General features: G+C 41.3%; 1 protein-coding gene across 1 annotated transcript; it reads left to right on the forward strand.

Annotated features, from left to right (window-relative positions):
• Positions 1–266: 266 nt before the first annotated feature.
• On the forward strand, positions 267–8801 carry csnk2a1 (casein kinase 2, alpha 1 polypeptide). Its single transcript, XM_030781999.1, has 15 exons — positions 267–347; positions 1694–1793; positions 2964–3042; positions 3337–3465; positions 3824–3935; positions 4050–4151; positions 4316–4366; positions 4485–4544; positions 4735–4818; positions 5270–5380; positions 5522–5623; positions 5819–5919; positions 6433–6581; positions 7342–7431; positions 7854–8801. The coding sequence occupies exons 4-15, from the start codon at positions 3365–3367 to the stop codon at positions 7970–7972; spliced, it is 1182 nt and encodes a 393-aa protein (XP_030637859.1). The 5' UTR covers positions 267–347; positions 1694–1793; positions 2964–3042; positions 3337–3364; the 3' UTR covers positions 7973–8801.
• Positions 8802–25564: the final 16763 nt, after the last annotated feature.

Consider the following 25564-nt stretch of genomic DNA (forward strand, 5'->3'; position numbering starts at 1 on the left):
CCAGTAAACTACCCATCGAGATAAAGTCCCCAGGAGACTTAAAGAGCACCCCTGGAAATGAAGATAAGATTGCAGTTGAGCAGCAACTGTTTTGGGGTGTGATTGTCTGACATCTTAAATGACGCAACAGTTTGCTAAGATTCTGTCAAATAATATAGAGTGAAGCACAACCTACTCTTCTTTACCGAGCTTAATTTTCAGCATCAAGGTAAATATAGGTCTGGGATCGACCCACTACCGGAAACGTCCACCAAGACTAGTTTCCTCAAAGCCATGTAGCTAACGCTAATGCTAACCGCGGTCTCTTTGCTGCATCCGCCATATTGTCAACCAGGAGACGCCAAGAGGTAATGCAACGTAAAATTTCAGTGAATATATGTTTTAACAAATGTTCATTCTTGTCTGATTCGACTTACAGATTCTCGAGGGACTATATATTGTGGGCTGGTATGTATTAAATTCTCAGGGGTCGTAACAGCATCTTCAAGTATCGAGAAAGATTTCAACGATGTGTTGGTGACATAGTTAGCAAGCTAGTGAGCCAACAAACGAAAGATGTTAGCTTGCTAAGTAGATAGTTTCGACTGTACACTGAGCAGAGAAATATCATCAGCACTTTATCGAATATAAATTACCAGGAAGCACTGAATTGTCTTTCAAATTGTACACTAGAAATGGGCTATTAATCCTATAATTTGGCTGGGAATATTATTCAGTACTGTGTCAGTGTTAGCCTTGTGTCATTCACCCGGCTTTGATGTGGCGTGGTTTGCGACAGATGTAAGCTAGCTAAGAATTTAAATATCGTTTATCAGCTTGTCTGTAGTAACAGTTTTATCTTGGTGTTTTGAAAACTTTGTTGGTTATTGATCAGAACATGTCTTTTAAAGTGATTACCATTGACTGGTATGTAACTAAGGCGTGGCATAGTGTTCGATTTTTACGTGTGGTCTGCTAGGTATTAAGAGAGCCTGAGTTTAAAATGTCCACAGGTTGGCTTTTTAACTATATTTGTCAATATGTACCATAAATGACCTATCTCGCTCTTAAAATATACAAGAAACGGGGAAATCAAATAGAGAACAGCTGTAGAAACTCGGGTTAGCTTGGCACGTCTCCCTCATGATTTACCTCTGTACCAGGCCTAAGGTACGTAGCTAGCAGTGGTGCCAGCGCTGTCTAACAAGTTAACCCATCTAAACTAGGTGGAATGTTCACTGAGCAAGCTGAAATTGTCAGTGTGTACAGAATCTAAATATCATTCACGCTTAACTAGTTTAGAGTAATGTGGGTGAGATGTTTTGTCAGTACGGAACAATGAAACACAAATCCATCACTGATGTGTTTTGTTTTTTTTTTTCCTCGAGAAAACGACTTATTTTAGAGACCAGCAAGCTCATTCCTGTAACCCGTTCAACTAATTCATCCGTGTTACATACTACTTGGAACGTAGTTATAACATGATAACTATAAGTTGGACTCCCCAATCTTTTTGGAACCCGAGGATGCCTTGCGTGGCAGTCTTGGGTGCATTTTAGAACTGATGTACAACTGAATGCTCATAGTGAAATGGTGTAGACTGTGGTTTGGAATGAGGGGGATTAGTTTGTTATTTAACTGCAGAAGCATACACACATTACCCATTTCTATTTTAAAACATTGATTCAAACATTGATTCTGTGGTCTTTTGCAGAGCGTTTCGGAATTTGGTGAGAGCTGAGTGATGACTTTTTTGATTCCTGTGCCCCCTGACTAAACTGCTGGATGTCCTCTCTCATACCAATTAAAATCAGGTAGGTCACCCTTAAAACAAGTCTGCTGTGGCCCTGTTACGGCTGGCCACTAAAGGCCCTAAACAAACTAGTTGTGTTTTGTGGGCATGCAAGCTAATGCCTGTATCTCCCCAACCATGATGACTTTACCACCACGTGACCAAGGAAATCCAGATAGATCGTACAGTGCGGATAGCCTAGATGTTATAGATTGTTTTTCCGAGACATCTTTGGAGAGTATGCAAACTGTACAGAGTTTTGCAGACCGTAGAAACAGTTTTCAGACTTTGAGTGCTTCGGTTCGTTGTCTTGGTCAGCCCTCCACCATTTATGGCAAAGCATTACCTTTGTCTTTGTCGTTTGCGTTTCACCATTCGTTCTTGAGTTTGTCTAGGGGTGGTCATCTTCTAGTTAAGAAGCACAACAATACGTTGATTTAGTTTTTCAATCTCTGGTGTGTATCCCCGGGCCACCTCCCATGAAGGTTTTGTGTGAAGTTTATGTAACGAGGCATATATATATATATGTATATATATATATATATATATATATATTTTTTTTTTCAAATCCCCTAAGGAATTTGACTGAAGTTCCTGCCAGGTGGTGTGATCATGTATTTTTGCACGCATATACTCTGAATCACCATTCTCTGGGGAGACATGTCAGAGAGCCAGTGACCTCCAAAAGAAAACTACAAACAAATGACTTATTAACCACAGGCAGCTTGTAGCTAATTGGTGGAACTGAGTCACAGTTTGGCTATTCTTTAACATGGTATATGAACGGGCATGAACAGCCTCTTTCTCATGTAAAGGGTTTCTGTAGTGCATGTCAGAGATAAGGAAAACATTTCTGTAAGGGAACTATTGATGATGTTGAACTTTGATAGTGACTGATGTGCTTTTGACGCGTTGCTCAGATATTGTGTGTTGTATCTTTTATCGTGTTTGAGTGTCGAGGAGGAACTTTTTTTAAGTGTTTTATTTGTCTTCATGCAGCGCAGTGCAGAACCATAACTCCTAACCTACTTATTTTCCATGAATTGTAAAGCAAAAGTAATTTAGCCAAATTTTGAATCAAGCATGTAATGTGATTATGCTAATGCCATGGGCGCTCTTGTTTTCTGTGGCATGCTGTTTGTTGGAATACGCGTATTTACTGAGATTTTAATATGTCTTGTTTTCCTTGCAGCTTATGCTCCTCCATAAAGCCATCACATTCGCTTTCATCAGCACCACCACCCATCTGCTGCTTGGAGGAAACCTCCAAGGTAATAAGAGAACTGCTCACATTTAACACACGCAGGCCACAGTCGTCTGTCTTATTGTGTCTGATTTATTTGTCTGGACTGGTAGTCAGTCAATTCGTCTTTAAAAGCGAAGCTGTAATTACCACCTCCGTTTTCCAGATTTGTACATTTTTACCGGCTATTCTCTCTCTACGGCCGAGCTGTCTGAGCCTAACTCGTGTTATTTATACCCTGGGTTCTGTTAAATAAAAGTGCCCGGCCATCGTGTTTGGGTCGCCTTTTGAGCTGACGCGTGCCCGTCTCTGTGTGCCTCAGGTGTTCCAGAGAATATCGTGTGTAGAATATGTCCGGCCCTGTTCCAAGCCGTTCCCGAGTTTACCCTGATGTAAACACACAGAGACCCAGAGAATACTGGGACTATGAGTCCCACGTGGTGGAGTGGGGGTGAGCGCTCAGTTACTTACTCTGTAACATATTTATATTCTAAGGAAACACCAGCTTCTATGTTTATAACCTGCTAGACATAACCCTATCTGATGTTAATGTTTTGATGTGAATTCCCTGAAACTACCGTTCAGATGATCCTCACTGGCTGCTAAAACGAGACTTTGCAGGAAGTATGTTCAACTTGAAAAAAAAGTAGGCATGTGTAAATATGTACCTAGCTTTATTTGTAAAGCTATGTACATTTTTACGACCAAGCTAACATAACATTAAGCTTTATGGCGGGTGTGTGGTAAAGGCCAGTGTTGTAATTTAGGGTACGCTGGATTTACAGAAACGCTCTGTCTCTTTGCTTTAGGAATCAGGATGACTACCAGCTGGTGCGAAAGCTGGGCCGGGGAAAATACAGCGAAGTGTTCGAAGCCATAAACATCACAAACAACGAGAAAGTTGTCGTCAAAATACTGAAGGTCTGATCCCACGTTCGGTCACTCACGTTTAGCGTTTAGCGTCGACCATTTGTGTTTGGACCGTTAGTGCAGTCCAGATTAAATGGCTTACACGTGTGATTGTCTTTTTTATAGCCAGTGAAAAAGAAGAAAATCAAGCGAGAAATTAAAATTCTGGAGAATTTAAGAGGCGGCCCCAACATCATTACTCTTCTAGACATCGTCAAGGATCCTGTTGTAAGATGTTTGTGTTATAATCTCCCCCCCTCCCCCCCCCCCTTCACCTGCATGCTGTATTAATAAGTCATTTGTGTGTTGGTTTGTTGCTTCCGGGGTGTATGTTTGTTTGTTTTGGTGAGGATCACCGTCCTTACAATCGTTCCAACCTTTTTACCCAACAGTCCCGGACACCAGCACTGGTATTTGAACATGTCAACAACACAGACTTCAAGGTGAGAAGTACATTCCTTTTTTTTTTTTTTTTTTCTCCCCCAGAGAGATACATACCACAGTTCTGCATGTCTTTACATCAAACCTGATATAATGTGATTTTTCTCTCTGTGTTTACAGCAATTATATCAGACTTTATCTGACTACGACATACGCTTTTACATGTATGAGATTCTGAAGGTAAGGAGTCTTTTTACAAGTGTGTTTAATTAAAATGGTCTTCAGCACTGAGCATAATCAAATTTCAGTCTAATTTTGTTTTAAGTGGTCTGCGTAAAGCTCTCGCCAGCCTTATTGTCTTTGAAATGTTAAAGGCTGTTTTTGTTGTGAAAGTAAAATGCGTTCTCTCTTTACGTTTGTCTCAACGTAGGCCCTGGATTATTGTCACAGCATGGGGATCATGCACAGAGACGTGAAGCCACACAACGTAATGATCGATCACGAGCACAGAAAGGTAAGCGTGAACATTCATCTGCCTGTGTCACCTCAAATCCAGCTGTAAAAAAAAAACCAAACAAAAAACAAAAAAAAATCAGCACAGAGCTACGTGGCTTTTTCTAACGTCATCGGTCTTTTCCTGAGTAATTTCTCTTCACAAACCATGTTCAGACAACACTGTTGAATTTATGTCATAAACATAGTATGCAGGCAAAGAGCTAATCCCATCTTTAGTTTCTCTGTAAATATGAATACGCAGCACTGACGTCAGTGGTTTGACAGTTGATGAACAATTGGAACTCGAACTCTTGCTCAGATTAATGAGACCCTGGAACAGGACTGGAACACAGTCAATAATAATTGGCTACTGTGGTTAAGAAAAAAAAAAAAAAGGCGTGTGTTCCACATAAACCCGTATTGGTGGACTCGTTCATTCATCCATTTATTTACTTATTTGTCCCCCAAAGCTTCGTTTGATTGACTGGGGCTTGGCAGAGTTCTACCACCCGAATCAGGAGTACAACGTCCGGGTCGCCTCCAGATACTTCAAAGGTCCAGAGCTTCTGGTAGATTACCAGGTGAGCATTGGGATGGTTCCCTCCCCGTCCCCGGTCCGTGTTCCAGGCCTCTCGCTCCAGGCCGTGGAGACGTGACATCATCCCTGTCATCTCAGCGTGAATGCGGTCATTTTGACGAGAGTGAATCGTTGCTATTTTCAGATGTATGACTACAGCCTGGACATGTGGAGTTTGGGATGCATGCTGGCCAGTATGATTTTCCGGAAGGAGCCGTTTTTCCACGGACATGACAACTACGACCAGGTAGGTAACCTTAACAAACACTGTCAAGCGCTTAATCCTTTGGGCATTTTGGAAAGCTCCCGCGTCCTGTTGTACCATTTCCACCAAATTCCCAACAGGAAACGCCATTTTTTTGTTTGCCATTTTTTTTCCCCTCCTCTTCTCATGGGATGCTCTTGGATGGTAACAGTAATGTCATCAATTATTTTCCTACAGCTCGTACGAATTGCAAAAGTACTGGGCACAGAAGACTTGTATGACTACATTGACAAATATAACATTGAACTGGACCCGCGATTCAATGACATTTTGGGCAGGTAAGCTTTTCGCTGAGGTGTTTAAAAACCGTCTCAAGACGATCCGGTCACATTATATGTTTTATATTTATGTATATATTTTTAAATGCTGTACTTCCACACTCGTTGCTGCTGCTTCTTTAAGTGGGAAAGATCTTTTTTTTTTTTCCCTCCCTTTTCATGCCTATTGTTTATGCCAGATCTTTCTGAAGTGCAGTACTGTGTTATTTAGCTATTTACTTTTTGGTGTTTGCTCTCCTTGGTTTCCCTAGAGCGATTTAAATATATCTCAATGGGAAAATGAGCTTCATACTCTTGAGAATCCAGAAAACAACCCTTTGAATAATCCAAAAAGAACCCTGTCATACATCTTGTCTTCAGAGAGTTTGTGTGTGAACCTAGAATGTGTAACGTAACATTAACTCTTCCCAACAGGCTCTGCTGAGTGTTTCTGAATGTGTATTTTTAATGGAGTATTGCTTAAGTTTTGTTTTTGTTTTTTTTGTTTTTTTTCCCTCTCTGTGGTGTGGGCAGGCACTCCCGTAAGAGATGGGAGCGTTTTGTGCACAGTGAAAACCAGCACCTGGTGAGCACAGAGGCACTGGACTTTCTGGACAAGCTACTGCGCTATGACCACCAGGCCAGGCTCACTGCCCGAGAGGCCATGGATCATCCTTACTTCTGTATGTCTGTGCTACTACTACTACTACTACTACTACTAATACTACTACTACTACTATTACTATTACTACTACTACTGCTATCACTATTACTACTACTTACGCAAGACCACTGCTCAGGCTAGAGCCCATGGAGTTCTGCTGACTGTGTCATAACCCAACTGAACCATGATCTAAGGACAGTGTGTTTTAGGGTTGGTCATTTCTGTCTTCTTATATTTCAGCACGGGGGGAGGGGGGGGGGGAGAAAGGTGGAGTCCTGCCATGTCCTTTTGAGAAAAGCTTGTCAGAGAAATGGCACCTCACCTTGACTCATAAAAGGGTGGAGGCCAACTCTGGACACCAGATCTTTGACTAACCTTTTACGTTGGCATGGATTTTGATTGATGTACGGTCAGATGTCCTCCTGTTCCGCAGATTTACTGAACTGTAGCTCTGCTTCCAGGGAAAAGTTATGGCAGTCAACAGAAAACGTAGCTTTAAATAAACCCGCGCGCATCACTTGTCATTAAAACACACACACACACACACACACACACACACACAAAAAAGTGACAAAGGTATAGCTTTAAGAACTGAAGGTTTCAGTATCTCTTAAATGACAGATCACACACTCAAGGCTTCAGTGCAGAATAACTAAAAAAAAAAAGATAAACACCATGCATTGGAGTGTTGGGTGTATGAGCTCATCTGTACTGGGTGTGTGGTTGGCCTGGTGTAAATAGCAGCCCTGAGAATTATTGACTGATGTGTCTTTACACAGACCCCATCGTGAAGGACCAGGGCAGAGGAGCTCCAGCCGCTGGGTTGGCTGCTAGCTCTACCCCTGTCAGCTCCTCCAGCATGATGGCTGGTAAGACATGCAGTTCTGCCTGTGCAGGTTATTCGGTGTTTGTTACTGATGAGGAGAGATGCAGAGAAGTGTGTGTTAACACCAGTTAGTGTTTGTTAAGTATCTGGCTGCCTATACCAAGATTATTTTCCATTCTGAAACTTTTTCTTTTTAGCCAATCTCAAACCCTCTGTTTTTGTCAGGTTGTAGAGCTGTACAAAAGTAAATGCGTCTCTCTGTCTCTTTCCCTCTCTCTATCTCCCTCCATCTCTCTGTCTCTCTGTCTCTCTCTGTCTGTCTCTCCCCCTCTCTCTGTCTCCCTCTCTCTCTCTCTCTCTCTCTCTCTCTCTCTCTCTCTCTCTCCCTCCGTCTCCCTCTCTCTCTCTCTGTCTCTCTCTCTCTGCCTCTGTCTCTCTCTGTCTCCCTCCCTCTCTATGTCTCAGGTATCACCTCTATGTCCTCCACTACACAGCCTATCGCCAACCTCGCTGGATCTCCTGTCATCTCTACACCCAACACTCTGGCCACGCAGGTCCCTGCTGCCACGGGAGCCCAGCCCTGATCATCCAGTGAACCTCCTCAGTGCCCGTCTCCCAGTAGCCCCCCTCCCCTCCCCTCCCCTCCCGGCCCTCTCTCTCCTTTTCTTTGTGCTCCCACCGTGCCCTTGGGCGGGGCCACGACCTTCGTTTGTATTATTATTGTTATTATGTTGAGAATAACACAGAGCTAATGTTAAGTTACCCGTTTTTTTGTTTTTTTTTTCACCCTCGTCTTCAGTTCTAATATTTAGGGGATATGGACTCAGATGGACCATTATTTTGCACCTGCCTGAAAGAGTTAAGGCATATGGGTGCTCGATCTCTCAGTGACTGTCGTAAGAAACACAATGAAAGTACAATGTAGACCTGAAGAAGGATAATAAAATTTATTTTATATGTCCAAACAAAAAACAAAAAAAGCCCTCTCTTGCTTGAACCGGTTCTCTGACTGATTTTTCGTGTTACTACACTGTGAATTGTGACACAACTTCTCCATACAGTAAAACAGGATCATGTGCAGTGTTGACAGTCGCACCAGGTCTGCTGTAATTTTTCGTGGAGCCTCAGTCGTATTGTTGACATAGAGTGATGTTGTCGGACTAGGGTGGGCGGGGCTCTTAAGATACTCGACGGTATCTGTCAGAGCACGCGACTCGGCTGCTGAGTGTTGGCTGGTCAATAGTATGCCAATTTTGTGTTACTCTCACCTCTGTGTGTATGTGTATGCGAGTGTGAGGTATCATTTTTTTTTTTTTTAATTTTAATTTTAATTTTTTTTTTTTGGGTAAGTGATGCCTCTGACTCATATGTTTGATATCATAAAAAATGTTTTGTAACTTTTTTTTTTTTTTTTTTTTTTGTCGTTGTTCTGTTGAGAGGAGACTACTCAGAATGACATATTTTTCTCTCAACACCAGAAATAAATTTATTAAAAACAGGTTTAAAAAGATACCAGTTCAACATTGCATGTTGTGTTTTTACTGTAGTATACACAGAATGATTGAACGATGGAAGGGAAAAAAAACAAACAAGGATTTTGTGTTAATAATATAGATGTGTCCCCTTGGCCCCTACACCCCACAACACCTCATTACTACTGCTTACATGGCTAGATTTGTCCTGGAGTACCTTTCACTCATTTCAATGTTTTTTCAGACTGTACTTATTTTGGTCTTGTCTTTTGGTGAAATATTTAATGTGAAAGATTAGTATGTAGAAGAGACTGAACAAAATGTTTCCTTTCCTGCCTGCGATGTGAGAATTTCAACAAAAAAAAAAAAAATATATATATATATATATATATATATATAAAAACCTTAAATGTATTGTAAATTATAATCATTTAAGGATTGCGATAGATCTTTTTGCAGTTAAGATATTGTTTTATAAAATCATTTAAATGAGAAAATATATTGTTTAAGAAAAGATCATGTCACTCGATTTGTTGTGCCGAATATCCAATGTCTCCTCTTAAAATGGAAAACTGGATCCTACATCTAGAGAACACGCTGAGGCTGTGTTATGTCTCTGTGAGTTACCCACTGTTGCTTTTCACATTGCTGAAACTGTGCAGAGGAGCTGAGCTCCTGTTACCTTTACCTATCGGTGTAATCACTGAGTTGTGGTAACAGTGGTTTCTTGTTTTTTTGTTTGTTTTATATCTCATGTGGTTCTATCTGAAACTGACTTAAGATGGTGTATTTGACGTCCAAGTACAACACACTGATAACGAATATGGTTGCTGAGGTACGGTGATATATACAGTGTTGGTGCTTGACATATTGTAGAGGACTATTCATTACTTAGCACTAACGACACACCTTTCCCATACAAATGTTTAACGCGCTTGGAATGCAGCCATTCACTCATTTCCTGCCATTTAATGACCGTTTCCAAAAATATAGGCAAAGCAATCCATTTTCATGCGAGAGGCTGTTTGTACTGTTCGCTGATATGTCTTGAAGGTTCCACAGAGTTATTCCAGAGCGCTCGTTCAAGTGACCAGTTTTTACTCTTTATTCAATGCACAACTGACATCTAGTGGTTAAGTGAAAAAATGGGTCTGCTCTGGTTCTGTGGTGCTGCAGTCTGAAATAGCTGTACAAACATATCCAGTAATGTGGCTTTCCTCCATATATCAACTCATTTTCTGCCCAATTATTTTAAACGGTAATTTACTTTGTGTTTCAATGGCAGTCTTAACTCACAAGCAGGGAGAGACCCTGGTGTACTGAAAGCCCTCAGTGTAAAGGCCCTGTGTAAAAGTCATCTAATGGTGTCCCCGGTCTCCAGACAATAGGACAAAAAAACCAAAAAAAACCAACGCCCAGTTGCTGACCTTTTCACATGACTGCTGACCGGACGCAGGAAGGGCCAGAAGGCGAGTGTAGCCATGCATCCCTCTGCTAGTCTCAAACACAACAGCCGTTTAAACAGAAGAGAGTGCAGGTCTTTGTCTGTGATCACCGGCCGTCATCTCAAGGATGCAATGAAGATCTGAGGTCCTCCCTAAGTGGCATTATTAGTTAACCTTATACTTGTGTTGTATGGTATTCAAATGCACAAATGCAGGGCTTTTACCAAAGGAATGTCTTTAAGCCATTGCTTCTAAAACAAAAAACAAAACTGAATATAAACTCCCTGTTTAAAGAGTGGTTTTTAACAAACTTTCTGGTGAAGTGGTACGTTTGGTCACCACATTGCCAATATTGTCCACTAGCAGTATAAATGATTTCATTGGACAGTCTTGTCTTTGGATAGTGTGAAAACCAAAGGTTGTAAACTAACAGACTAATTCTCATTTTGTTAAAATATGTCTTTGATGTCGATTGGTGGCCAGCTCTGTAAAGTAACAATGTCACCATAGTGACAAGGCCTTTGAAATTCAAGTCATTTGAGCCCACACCTTAAATATTATCCTTGGTTTCAATAGGTCCCCACATTCATGCACCACAACCTGAACTGACACCTGACTCCAAATGTCCTACGCCTGGCTTACTCAGGGCATCTTCTAATCCCTAAAAAAAAAAAAAGAAAAACAACTCCCAAATTGATCTGATGTTGGATGGTCCATTTTAAATGTTCAGTTTATAGTTTACCAATAGTACTTTTGTTCTGTTGAAGGTAGTACTCGGCGAAAATTAAAATGTCGTCATATGATCATGATTCCATCCCTATTTGACCTTAGCAGGTGACCTGTGAAACTATTGTCCCATTCATTGCTCTCTGTGTTTTCTGGGGGCCGTGCAGGTATAAAGCCGTCGAAGGCACTTGGGCTCCTGAGAAAAGGACTCGTTGTGACGACTATGCTGAGGGTTCCACTGTCCAGTATGAAGCTGTAAGTCATTGCGCTGCATGCAAGAAGTGCTTTTATTGAAAACATGTTTACTTTTTAACGATGTGCCTCCGCAGTCTTTTCCACTGTAAAAAGTAACTGACGGTTAATAGCAATGGAGAGAGGTGTTTTTTTGGGGGTTTTTTTTCACACGTTCTCATTAGTTTATTCCATGGAAACCATTTCCTCTCTGTCTGTCTTTCTTTGTCTCTGTCTCTCTGGCCCTAAACCTCCACAGTTCCCTGTTTTCGCTGGTATTTTTGGTCTCCGTGTCCACTCTTTATTCCGCAGCAGTGAAAGGTAAACAGTGATGAAATGAATTTGTGTGTTTTTATTCTAGTTTGATTAACTTTATTTAAATCATCCATTTTTTATTTTTTTTTTTTTTTTTATGATTTTAGCTGAATTTACATGAACACAGGTGTGTTTTGAAGTATTCAAAGTAGCCAGTCCACTGAAATAAAAGCAAAAGGAATTTAATTTCTGCAACCTAACATAAAATATGGTAGAACTATATTAATCTTCTTTTTCTCTTTTGTTGTTGTTGTTGTTGTTGTTTGAAAAAACAGTCAGTCTGTAACACTGTGTTCTTATGATTGTTTGGTTCAGACAGGAATCGGGATGTTTTAACCTTCTTGAATGGTGAGTGTTTTTTTTTAGTAACATAGCTCAAATAGACACAAAGACAGTGAATGTGGACAGAGAGCCCAAAGCGTTGCCAAACAGTTATAATAATTTAATGTAATGGAATAGTTTTAGTGTTGTTTTATTGTCCTATTGTTCATGTCTTGTGAAATATCACACCCAAAACATCCATAAAAAGTTTTCAGTGAAACACATACAATGGGAGAATTGAGTTTATCATTGCTTGAACTGAATGTACGCTCCTCTCTTTTAGATGCCTTTGATACCAAGCCCGTGACAGACCCGACTACACCGGGAACAGACACGGGTCTGTGCTTCCCCACACCCCCGATCATTCTGAAGCTCTTCCTATGTCAACAGCTTAATCACTCTACAATGTGAAAAGCAGTCCCATTTTCAAAGTGCAATGGCAAATTCTCACTCAGAATCTGAGCTAAATATTTGAAGTTGTCTTAACATTGCCAATATTTTCCGTCTCACTTCCTTCTAAGTGCTTTTGAACTTTGAGTTTGGAAGGTTAGTGGGATATTAACTGAACTATTCCACAGACTAGTTTATAGGAGTACGACAGAATTAGGAGTAAAACATTTGGACTTATCGGTGTGGTTGTATAGAGCAGTACACAACTGCACTGTAATATATTGATTTGTGTTTTGTTTTTTTCTCCTGATCAATTCAGTAGTTTGCACTACCCTCCCTGGTCCAGTAGATGATTCTTTGGGTAAGTCTGACCTCTGTCTGTTAAGATAGACATCAAGCATTGTCATATTGAAACAAAATCCCAGTAATCGATATTTAGATCATAAATCGTTTACATTTACCTTTTCTGTATTTGCCTATTTTTTGTTGGACTCAGTGGAATTTTCTGGTACAATGGCTTTTGTTTTTTTTTTGTTTGTTCTGTTTTGTTTTGTTCTGTTAACCCAATATATTCTGTTTCTTATTTAATACAGTAGTGTAAAATACAAGGACATATGATCTATATTACATGATTTTCTTCTCAGAAGTTGCAGGAGAAAGCAGTAACTCTGCAGATGGTACAGGTCAGTAAAAAAATTTACATAGGTATCAGGAAATTAATTTATCATGAAATGATAATAATCAGGCATTTCTCTAATGATTATCTGCATCTCTTGTCTCAGTCGTTGGTAGAATACCGGGAAGAATATCAGCAGAAGACAGCAGAGGTATTGGAAATCAAATACATAAGTTATATACGTATGTATGTATGCATTGTAATATCTCATAGCCTTTCACTTCATCTTTATGAAGGCATTAATAAAAGAGAAATTTGTTAAATGTTTTAAACTGAGATCATCTAACCTGCAGTTTAGTAACAGCACCATATTTCTGTATCTCTTTCAGAGTACAATAACCCAGTGACATCAAAGAAAAAGAGAAAACTGAGTGGTATGATTCATAGACAGTTTATGAAATCAAAATATCCAAGCTGTGCACATTTGTTCGTCTAATAGTTCCATTACAGCTGATCAAACAGAGTCATTATCTTCACCGTTTGCATTTCCTAACAGAGACACTCCAGGTGACAAAGGATAACAATTCTGCTGGTTAGTCAGACTTTTGTATTATTGAGGCATCACTAATATAGACATACAGAGAAAGTGGTATCATCCGTTAAATAGAGCAGTCCTCTGATACTCTGAAAAAGTATTTCTTACGTGTGGTTCCGATTGGATTTGTCGCAGACAGTAACAGTGCCGACTGGACAGATGTTGAGAGGGAGACAGCAGCTCTGGTTAAGAAGCCAGCCAAAGAAATGCCAGGTATGGTTTGTTTTAGGAGAATTCTCAACAGGTCAGGATCAGCAGAATCACAGGCTATGAAGCATAGCAGAAAGCTAGTGGCTATTTCTGGCCTGTGACCTATACAGGTATAAAAGTTTTTAGCTCCGTTTTCCTTTGAATTGTTTATTGAATTTTCATTTGAATTTCACAGCAGTTTCGCTCCCTTCTGGCTGACAGAAATACCATTTTGGACGTTTATGAAAATCAAATTATACACATTTCAATGAATTAGATTAATGGGCTCATAATAATTTCTGTATTTGATTATATGTTTGGTTTATATAACACCCACAACAAGTCTGAGAGAAGTATTCACATAAGTACATTGTACATATCACACACACACACACGCACGCACGCACGCACACACACACACACACACATGCACACACGCACATTATATATGTCATGTACAAATACATGAAGTAACGTGTGTGACAGCCGTGGCTTTTATGTCAGATTTAGCGAAGGAGAACCAGAGCAGCCAAGAGACTGACATCATGCCTGTGAACACGGGGAAAAAGACAAAAATGGCGTTACACACCGCTGTGGACAGAGACAGTCTCGAGACAACAGAAGCTCCAGGCAGACGGGACTTGGACGCCGTGAGTGAAGTACATGGTGTCGCTCAAACTGGAGAGTCTGTGTTAGGCCCTAGACTGATTAAAGAGTTCTCCAACACTCCAACGCAGGCCATTGTGGACGACAGTCGAGATTTGACTAACCTGGATTTAGACTGCGTTGAGTTGGTGAACGCTAGGGTTGTTGGACATCCCAACGAAGAGAACACCAGCAGTGGTCGTCAGGACAGAGACCCCCATAGCGGCGAGGAGACCTCGAGCAGTTCCAGGCTGCGTAGGAAGGCCTGCAGCCAGAGAAAGAGCCCAAGAGCGTCCAGCTTACCCAGAGAAACGCAGAATATGGACAGTCCAGAAACCTTTAACAGTGCTGAGAGAGTTGATGCTGGCATGCCTGCAATTACCTTGTAAGAATAATGGTCATGTTATGAGGGCATTTTTCAAGATTGTGTCTTTCTTTTGATTATAGATAAGGGTGTGTTTTAATATGTTTGCACGAGGAGTGATCTGAATGCAATAAAAATTTCAATTCTTGAATATTTTGTCGAGGTCAGTTTTTTTTTTTTTCTCTGGATGCACAGTTCTCAAGTTGGCCTAAAAACCATTTCTAGTCTTTAGACTGGTCTGCTTTTCACCAGTATCATATCAACTGACGCAAAATTTTCGATTCTCTCCCAAAACGGGAAAAGTAACACAACTATTACACCACTGCAGTGAAGAAGGGAACTAATTGTTCACGCAAACAAGCAGTTTGAGCCCCATCAGTGACTACATTCATCTCGGCTGTAACTGGTCCTTAAATGGGAATTTTGGTTTTGCTTTCAAATTAGTTGTACGAGCAAAGTACGGAGAGCCTCAGGTAGAAACTGGCTCATCTCTGTCCCTATGGAGCCGTAAATCAGGCTGTCTCTCTCACACGTGTCGTCTCTCGCAAGTTTGACCAGATCTACCAGGCCTCCGAGAGCCTTATTCGACTCGTAATTATGACAGAGACGTCAACGTGTTTGAGAAGATTTACGATCGATTCTCGCTGAGCGATTGTGAAATGAGACGCTCTCTTCACAGATGTGAGAGTAGTCTGCAATTCTACTCTATCGCTACAGACTAGGGGGTTGCAGCTGCTTATCCAGTCAATTACGTGTGATATCACCACAATTTATATACAACCAGAAACAGTTCTTTAAATGTTATTTTGCACCGGCCATAGAGAAAAATCTTGATCATAACCCATTTCCATTCGTGGCAATCTACCATTTTCAAAAATCGAATGAACGTTTTTGTCCAAGACCATTTTATGATGATCGCTCCCATGTGTGAGAGGTGACATGAGGTGACTGGTTTGACCAATCAGGTTTATGTTTGCCTGCAGGCGCTTTCTGCCTTTCGTCCAACATCGTCTGTGCAGCGAACGTGAAATTATGATGTGTACGCACACACATTACATTGAACATATTTTTGGAGCTCTTGGACAGCTTGACTGGAAAAAGATGTTGACCTGACATGCATATTGTACGAATTAAATGTTTATCACTTCCAAAATGATCCATCAGTAACATCTAAGCTCTAATGAACTCCCTACATATCTGAAGAAAAAAAAAATTCAATATGTCAGATTGTCTTCTCTTAAACAACGACAGCTCAGTAGTTGTAAATCACTCTGAGAAATTGCTCGGGAAGGTATTTCCGGAGGTGAAAACGAAGACAATATCAATATCAAACATGTCGTTCCAGATATTTTGCATACTTTACTATAGTGTACCGTCCGTCTTTTACCGACACCCGTGACTTATAAAACCCACTGCTCCTGTAACTGCTGTCTGAGCAGGAAGACGTGTTATCTCTCTTGGCTCAGATCGGGCCCTGCTGTTCCCTGGGTCCGGACAAGACACTCCTATAAGCCAGGTGGTGGAACGGTTACGGAGGGAAATGAAGACATACATGGGAATGTGATGGATGAATGCTGACATTTAGAGAGCGAGAAACAAATGAAATGTATGAAATAATGAGGACTGGAGCGCGGTGATGACAAGGGGATATGATGTAAATTGTAACTAACGCGCAAATATAAACCATGTTGTTTTGAACATGATGTCTTATTGTTTTTTTTAGCGTTTTCATTCTTTTAAATGGGACACATTCACTTTCACTTCGATCCAAGTTGCATATGTTTCACATGTGGGTGTTAAGATACTCAGGTACTATTTGTGTGTGTGTGTGGGGATGTGTGTGTGTGTGCGCGTGCGCGGACGTGTATATACGCAACTTTGAAATTCAAGCCCCACGTAAAAGAGGCAGAGGAGCTGTCTGTCTGTCACATTATTCTGTGAATTAACCAAATGGAAACTTGGAGGAAGCAGTAAAATGTTAATCTGCATTAGCCAACCCTTTTTTTCCCCCTGCTTGACTAAAAATGGTCACACCTCATTTTCCTTTGTGGTTGTGGTTGTCTGGATGGGGCATTTTACCCATCCGTTACAGCATCTCAAAGTCAGTGCTTGGCTAAACTTTCAGTTTCTTTCACTGAAATGTGTCCTTATCTAGAGTGTGCATTTTATCATCCTTCTCTATGACAACAAACCAGTGTTGACGAAACACAATTCGTTTCTGTCATCCATTCTTGCCAGTACTGAAGATAAAGCCAATTTCCTCTTTTATATACCAAAGGGGGACAATAACTGTCATACTATGCCAATTCAATACAAAACTTTTTTCATGATTCCTGATGTGCTACTGGTGGACAGTGATGAGATGCCCAAAGTGGCCACCTCATGAGATAATCAGTAGAACCTGAGTAAGTTGTCTACTGTCATATCACATTCCATTCACGATATGGTACGATGAGTATTATGCTCTGATATATGCTTATTTCAGCACCACTGCTTGACTCAGCTGTTAGTTTGGCCGACTGTCGTCTGTCTGTTGGTCTGCACTAACTTCAATCAGCTCCTGTCGGCCTCCTTCATCAGCGAATTGTGTTGACATTTTGGCGTTCTTCATTCAGCAGCTGCTGAAGAGACAAAAAAAAAAAAAAAGATATGACAGAGTAAGTGAGTGAGTGTATGTGTGTGTTTCTAAGTGTGTGTGTGAGAGACACTGTTGAGCGTGTAAACCTGAGCAGCATCAGTGTTTTCGGCATATGAACCCTGGCATGTCTTACAGGAATGACTATGTCCCCTGCAAAGTTGCTTAAACTTTTTTTTCTTTCTTTCTTTCTTTTTTCCTTCACCCATATTCCTTTCACACACACACACACACACACACACACACACACACACACACACACACAGACTTCCAAATGATCTTCCTACCTGATTTAAACAGCACAATCTGAATAATGTAATGCAAGCCATTGTCTGGGCTAACTTGCCTGCATCTCTTCAACTTGAGTTGAAACTGGATGTGTTTTCTTTGCCGGAGCCAGTACAGTGAACAGAGATTGTTAAAAAAAAAAAACTGATGAAGAGTTGAGAATACATTCCCATGTTTGAGTAAAAAGAACTGGATATCAAATAAAAGTGTTCAGATGTTTTCACGGCAGTTTCACAGCCGAATGGACAGACTGATTATACACAGGGAAATGAGTGAGAGGTCTTGATTCATGTTGTCTTGTCCAAAACTTAAATGTTAAAAGGAGGATTGGCACAGACTGATTTCTAAACTGTTAGATGAAATGTTTGATTTTGGTTGTGACCTGAGTTCATATTAAATGAGTCTTTTCCTTTCACACACAATGTGTCTAATGGGTGCAGAGGAAGACCCGCTGTGCCAATGTCCATCTAGCCAGACATCAACATTTAAATATTAGATTACCAAATGATTAAACATTTTCTAAGTCCTTGCAAAATTTAACAAAGCACATTGAAAACATTGAAACTTCACTGTACCTTGTTCGAATCAAAATATTTTAGCTTGAGTGGCAGTCGCCTTAACCGGTTCAAATAGTTTCCTTGGACACGAAACTTGTTATAAAAATACATTAAATGTATCTATACAACTATTTTGGTATTTCAAGTAGGAGAGAATTCTCCCCGTGTTGCATTCTTACTCTTGAAATTAAAATTATTCTCCTGAAATTGCTTTGATGTATGGACATGGGAAGATGATGTGAGTAGGAGCGATGTGTTTACTATGTTACTATATCAAGGTATAGAACATGCAGAATAAACAGAATTTATACATCGCATACACAAACAACATCTTAGACCCATTCAGAAATTCTCTGATGCAATTTTCATGTTTCAGACGATAGATATGCAGAATGACCACCTAGTCTTCCATTATGTCATAATGTGTGGTTTTGCAAGCATGATCCTAAACAAATATTTGATATTATATCCACCGAGAACTGCAATTACAAATTTTTCCTGAGGAAAAAAAAAAAAGAAAAAGAAAAAGACCGTGTCTGGTTGTTCTCGGACGTTTGGCCTGGGTCAAAATCTTCTGACAGAGCTTTCGCATGTGAAACCCCCGCGGCCCTTAACACAACCCTGTCCACAAACCCAATACCACCGAATTCTGAATCAGTTCTGTCTGTCTCTGGCATAAAGAGCCATTTCCTCGTCTGTGGATTGAAAAGGAACACATGTGACTGTTGTGTGTCTGGCTGGCTGGCTGGCTGGGGCTTCTTTTTTTTTTTTTTTTGCGGGAGGAAGAGGTTTTTCTCCCTCCGATGGTTTTTCCATGTGGCAAGAAGTTAAACGAATGAAGACGCTGTGGAATAAAGGAAAAGAGAGAGAGAAGGAGAGTGGCCTGGCCTCTGGAGCAGACCAACTTCCTTCTCCACCGCAGCGGCTACGCAAAGACTTCGGCACACATGAGGACTTCATTCAGTAGCTGCTGAAGGGGAAAAAAAAAAAGAAAAGAAAAAGATATGGAAGGGTGTGCTTTTGTGTGTGTGTGTGGGTGTGTGTGCACGCTCAAGCATATTGGGGTGGAGGTTGAGTGTGCGGGAAATTACAATCCCTCAAAAAACACACAACAGCTGGCCAATATTTAGAGTGAGCTGGAGTAGAAGCTGAGCTCCTTTCTGGCATTGGGAAGGTGCTTGCCTTCAAATGAGGCACAGGACATGAGTGCTTTCAGATTAGTCTCTGGCCCCTGCTTTTGACAGGCTGCAGACAAACATAATGTGTCTGGGTACAGCCGCAAGACCTAGGGGCTTGGGACTGGCTCCTTGCTGAAAAGACACTGATACATTTCAGACTGATTTCTGCTCTCTGAATGTGTTGATTTTGTCTTTTCCTCCAGCCTAGGCACTCTTGCCAATGTTCCCTAATGCATGATGTAACTGTGGTGTGAGGTTCAGTATGGGAGCACATTTTGCACGGTTTCTCTTATAATGGCATTTGATTCGTTTTGACGGTAGACAGAAGGCCGGCCGGGTGGATATCCTTACAAAGCCAAAGTCTCGCTTCTGGTGCTTTATCAATATGGGGAATTATCGAAACCAAATATTTTGAGCCTCTTGCACAGTTTGGATATTGCATCAGAGAATCTGCTCAAGCCATCTTTTCATTTATTTAATTTTTTCTCTCTCTCTCTCTCTCTCTCTCTCTTTCTTTCTCTCACTCTCTCTCTCTCTCCACCAGTCCCGCCTTACTGAGACTACTCTTGTGGTTTTGAAATTCCTCCTAGCTCAAGTGTAGTTAAAACGAACAAACTATCATGTACTTACATTATGGCACACAGAAAAACAAACGCAGATCACTGTGATTGGGTGATAGGGACAATCTGTGAGTCCAATCTTCACTCACCATAGGAAATTTGATTAAACACGTCAAAGTAAAAAAAAAAAGGGGGGGGGGGACCCACATGTCTGGAAATGGGACTTTTTCATTTTTTCTTTAATACTGAAGTTTAATTTCATGATTGGACAAAACTCCAGGTGGTTAGTTAATGTCCACCAGATGGGACTTACTGCAATCCCAATTTTCCAGAGCAAGCTAATGGTAATAAAAGCTTGGATTTTTCACAGTTCCGTAGGCACCCTCCCATTCAAAATCCTCCAAGGGCCAGAAAAGCGAGCGGGAACCACAATGTTATACTTTATTTTTATTAAAGCTTTTGATTGACAAGGCAGGGAGATTTTTCCAGTATTAAAGCTTAGGCCCAATTGAAGAGGACAGAGTGCACTGGGCTTTGGCTCTCGGCTACCGGGGTCTGGCTTTACCGCACTTGCTCCCTCTCCCTCTCTCTTTCTCTCTATCCCTCCCTTTCTCCCTCTCTTTCTCCCTCCTTCCGAGGAGACCTGGACTCTGCGGTAAGCCACGGGGAGTTGACGGATTGGCCCCGAGGATCCAGAGGCTTCTTTTTACAATCAAAACTTGTTAACTCACCCTTCCAGTTTGAGCATGTGAACCATAGAGAACGAGAGAAGGGCTTTGAGGTGCAGAGAACCTGAGCGGTCCATATGTTGGAATGTAAAAGTGTGTGTATCAGTTAGGGAGACTGTAAAAATCTGAAGAGCCTGTCGTCCTTAGCAGGGCTGTAAAAGGAGGAATAAACTGCAGCTGTGTGGAGACGCTGGAACCACTCCCTTGTCCTCCGTGACTTTCATCTCTGCTTAGTTTCACGAGCTTGGTTTCCGCGGTGACAGGCTGTTTAGGGCGACTCTTTTCAAAAGGATATAACTTCACTGGGACCAGCAAATGAATTAATTATTTGATTGTCGAGGGACTAATTTGCGTCCATCACATCGTTTTTTTTTTTTTTGTTTTTTTTTTTTTTTTTCTCATTATCGAGGAAGCCGAAGCTTCGAAAACCGATAGTTCTCCAACCACAATACTGACCTTAATCGCTTGACACATGTTTAGTCTTGTGAAAGGACTAGAGGGGCTGAAACGCTTTAGTCTACAGGAGAGGCTGTCAGTGATATTTGGTTTAAACAGTAATAGGAACAGTTCTGTGGGTTCTTACTCTTGTAGGGGGAGAGCTGATATGAATCTTGTTCACTCACTCACCCTCTCTCTCACTCATTATCTAAGCCACTTATCCTAATTAGGGTTGCCGGGGCGGGGGGGGGGGGGGGGTTGGGGGGGGAATGCTGGAGTCTATCCCAGCGCTCATAGGGCGAAAGGCGGGGAAACACCCTGGACAGGTTGCCAGTCTATCGCAGGGCAGACACATAGACAAACACACTCTTTTCACATTTCACAAAAAGTCCACAGTTTCAGAGAACAATACTTTCTTGCTGTTTCAATACAGTTTGTAAGGGAATTTTATAGTCTATATATAGTTCTCTGTGGTCATCTGGAGTGTAGAAAATAAATTTGTCTGTCATCCTAAACCTGTATATATTTGATACTGATCTGAATCCATCCACATGCAGATTACGAAGCATTACTGTTTGCCTAGAATAAGGTCTTTTTAGGCCCCAATTTTTCAAGCTCAATTTGCCTAATGATCAGTGAAACAATTGCTGTATTTTTGGAACTCCTGCCATAACATGCAACGCTGTGCGATCTTTCAATGCAGTTAAACCAATTACCACATTCCAACAGGGAAAATCGAAACCCGGATTTGTCAGACAGGGTTTCAGTAACTCAAAAACACCGATAAGTTTTCTCTTTGTGGAAAATAAGGTGCCTGTTTTTGGCAAATACCCATAATGCCTTGTTACCTACACTGGGCTATATTCCATGTCTTTCTATTCCATGCGATTCAATTTGTAGACTCTTAATTGAAAACATCCATAGGTTTTCCACTTTTTTCCACTATGAATAAAACACTAGTCTACATAAAAAAAAAATCCATTGCAACCCCATTTAAACTTTAACCAATATGGATGCATTTCAACAGTTGCCTTTGGGGGAAAAGGTTTTCTAATGACACTGTATTCTTTGCGTGATTTGTGTTAAAAAGGAAACAATGTCTGCCAACTAAAGCTGTATACACCCCCCTGTACGGTGCTTGCAGATTTCCTAAGCTTGAGCGTGCCTGTTGGTGTGTAAATTTATCCTCTGCGGATATCCTTCAGTCTACAGTTGGAAGCTTTCACTGTGCATGCAGCTTATGAGTGAGGTTCCATACCCTTCTAATAAGGTGAATGTGTTTGACTTGTGCTTCTGAATGAGGTGTATTTTAAAGAAACAATCAACGGGGGCTACAGCTTTCCCAGTTCAGGGAAAGCCAAAAGGCCAAACAGAACCGAATACGTTTTGAGCTATCCGTAATAGTTTGGTTTAGCCGTAGAGCAATGAATCAGCAACTGAGAGGTTTTGAGAAATCACTCAACAGGGCCATTTACTAAATGTCCAGTTCTCTTGAAAGAAATATTGCAGCGAGAGTGGACAAATTAACAGCCAATTCCGAACAATAGCAGTACATCAGAGCCGCTCCAGCAGGAAACAATTATCCAAACGCCAATATAAGTGGAGAAGGGCTTGTTTTCTGAGCGGAGGAATGTTGACACGGAGTCAGTTGGCAGATTTTCAGGGGTCTGAGAGAAGTAGCTCGCTCCTGCAGGTGTGCACAGGGTAGGTTGAGGGGAGTGCAAGGCAAGTCAGCCAAAACAGCCACCTGTCATTCTGCCGTTGCACTTTTAGCGACTTCCTTTTATCCGGCCATACCATGGCTCCCCGTTGGCCCTGCGTGTGTGCTCTGTTAGAGACCTGAGTGAACGCGAATGAAAGACAGACAGGCAGGTGGATAGACATGCAAACCAACAGACAGACAGCTAGACAGAAAGAAAGACAAATAGACAAAGAAGTAAGTAGGCACAAAAATAAAGAAAGTAAGATGAAAGCGAGAGGGAGAGGGAGAGAGAGAGAGAGAGAGAGAGAGAGAGAGGGAAATGCAAGTAAGTGGGCAGACACAATGCTTTTAGGGAGAGAGTCCTGTTACTAGGGAGAAGTTTCATTGTTAAGGAAAAAATCTGCTGTTAGGAAGAGAGTTGTTTTCTTAAGAGCAAAGTCCTGTCCCTAAGGAGAGATTCCTGTTGTTTGGGAGAAAGCCCTGTTGTGATGGAGAAAGTTCTGTCATTAGGGAAACAATAATGTTCTGAGGGAGAGGTGCTGTTATTAGGGAGAAAGCGCTGTCGTTAGGCAGAGAGTCCTGTCATCAGCGAGAAAGTCCTGTTATTAAGGAGAAAGTCCTGTTATTAGGGATAAAGCCCTGTTATTAAGGAGAAAGTCCTGTCATAAGGGAGAAAGCCCTGTTATTAAGTCCTGTTATTAGGGAGGAAGCTCTGTTATTAAGGAGAAAGTCCTGTTATTAAGGAGGAAGCTCTGTTATTAAGGAGAAAGTGTTGTTATAAGGGAGAAAGTCTTGTTATTAAGGAGAAAGTCCTATTATTGAGGAGGAAGCTCTAGTATTAAGGAGAAAGTCCTGTTATTAGGGAGAAAGTCCTGTTATTAGGGAGAAAGTCCTGTTATTAGAGATAAAGCCCTGTTATTAGAGAGATAGTCCTGTTATTAGAGATAAAGCCCTGTTATTAGGGAGAAAGTCCTGTTATTAGAGATAAAGCCCTGTTATTAGGGAGAAAGTCCTGTTATTAGAGATAAAGCCCTGTTATTAAGGAGGCTTCACGGTGGCTCAGTGAAGGTTCGAATCCCGGGTTCAAATCTTAGCCGTCCCAGGTCCTGTCTGTGTGGAGTTTGCATGTTCTCCCCATGTTTGCGTGTGTTTGCTCTGGGTGCTCCGGTTTCCTCCCACCATAAAGACACGCGTGCGAGGATTAGTACTCCTGTCAGTGACCTTGAGTCACTGGCAAAAAGTCAAAGCAAAAAGACCTGGAGTTGGTCCCCAGGCATCAGCGGCGCCAGCTCCCCACTGCTCTTAGCTCATAGTGTGTGTGTGTGTGTGTGTGTGTACTCACTGCTCTAGTGTGTGTGTGCTCAGTGGTGTTAGGATGGGTTAAATGCAGAGGCTGCATTTCACTGCTCACTGTTCAGTGCTCAGTGTGTGTCTGACAAATAAAGTACTTCTTCTACCGCTTCTTCTTCTTCTTTGAAAGTCATGGTATTAAGGAGAAAGTCCTGTTGTTAGGGAGAAGGTCCTGTTACTAGGGAGGGAGAGACTAATATTACTGAGAAGAAAGTCATGTTACTCGAGAGAAAGCCCTGTTATTAAGGAGACAGACCTGTTATTATTAAGAGAGAGTAATGTTACCAAGGAGAAAATTATGTTATTAGGGAGAAAGCCCTGTTGTTTAGGAGAAAATCCTGTTATTAGAGAGAAAGCCCTGTTATTAAGGAGAAAGTCCTGTTATTAAGGAGATAGCCCTGTTATTGAGGAGAAAGTCCTTGTCCTAACAGGGAGAAAGTCTCGTTATTGTGGAAAAAGTCCTGTCATCTGGGTAGTAATATAGCCATGACAGATTGCACCACAGGATCTCCAAAGCATCTTCCGGTCATTTACCTCTGCCTTGGTGAACTTGCTTAAGACAAATGCTGTACTTTTTTTTTTTTTTTTTTAGGAGCTGGTTTCCTTTCGTTGTCTTTCTCTTATCAGTGGAGAAACATACTTTGTAATTTTGGTGCACATGGCGGTCATTTTCTGTGCCTTCGCTGAACCAGTTTTGGACTGTTCTTCTACACAGAGGACTACTGAGGAATGAACACGTTTTTACAAGATCCTGACAAAATATATGAACCATCCCTCTCTGAATGAATATTGAAGGCTGTGTCTAACAGTGAGAACGACTGTATAAAGATGTGTGACAGTACCAATGATGTCTGTGTTCATCTTGTCCGTGAGAAATGCTTCAGCGCTGAATGTCACCGTCATATGGAAAAACGCTTAACCCTGACCTTATCAGATAAAGTCTCTCAATCCATTGTTCTGAATCTGCGGTTTTAAAAACGGCTCGAGATAAGACGTGTAAGGCAAGCAGTTGACATCTCCGCTTCGCGTGATTGGCCCCAAAATGACATAGTTCTTATTGCGTTTTTTTTCCTCTCACTATTTTAGAAATAATGAGCAGTTGGGGTTTTATGGATCCTGTTCTGTTCCGTGTTGTGGCCCATACATGTTTGACGTTAAATAGACTAAATGATGCAGCTGCGCTGCACCATGGTCTCTCTTATTGCAAACAGAAATAAGTACCCCCCCCACCCCCCCCCATCCTGGACTGGCTCGGTAGATCGTTGTAGAAACACTAAAACTCTCTGCTGGTCAGACTGTATGTGTGACGATCAGGTGTGTCAGTTATTCAGAGAAACGGCGATGAATTAAAATTGCGATTGATGTGGATAACAGGTATTGATTTGTTAACTCGTATGTTCAAGCTTGTGGGTACTGTGGTCATAGCAGTGC

Source organism: Chanos chanos, chromosome 8, assembly GCF_902362185.1.
Source record: "Chanos chanos chromosome 8, fChaCha1.1, whole genome shotgun sequence".
Classification (NCBI taxonomy): domain Eukaryota; kingdom Metazoa; phylum Chordata; class Actinopteri; order Gonorynchiformes; family Chanidae; genus Chanos; species Chanos chanos.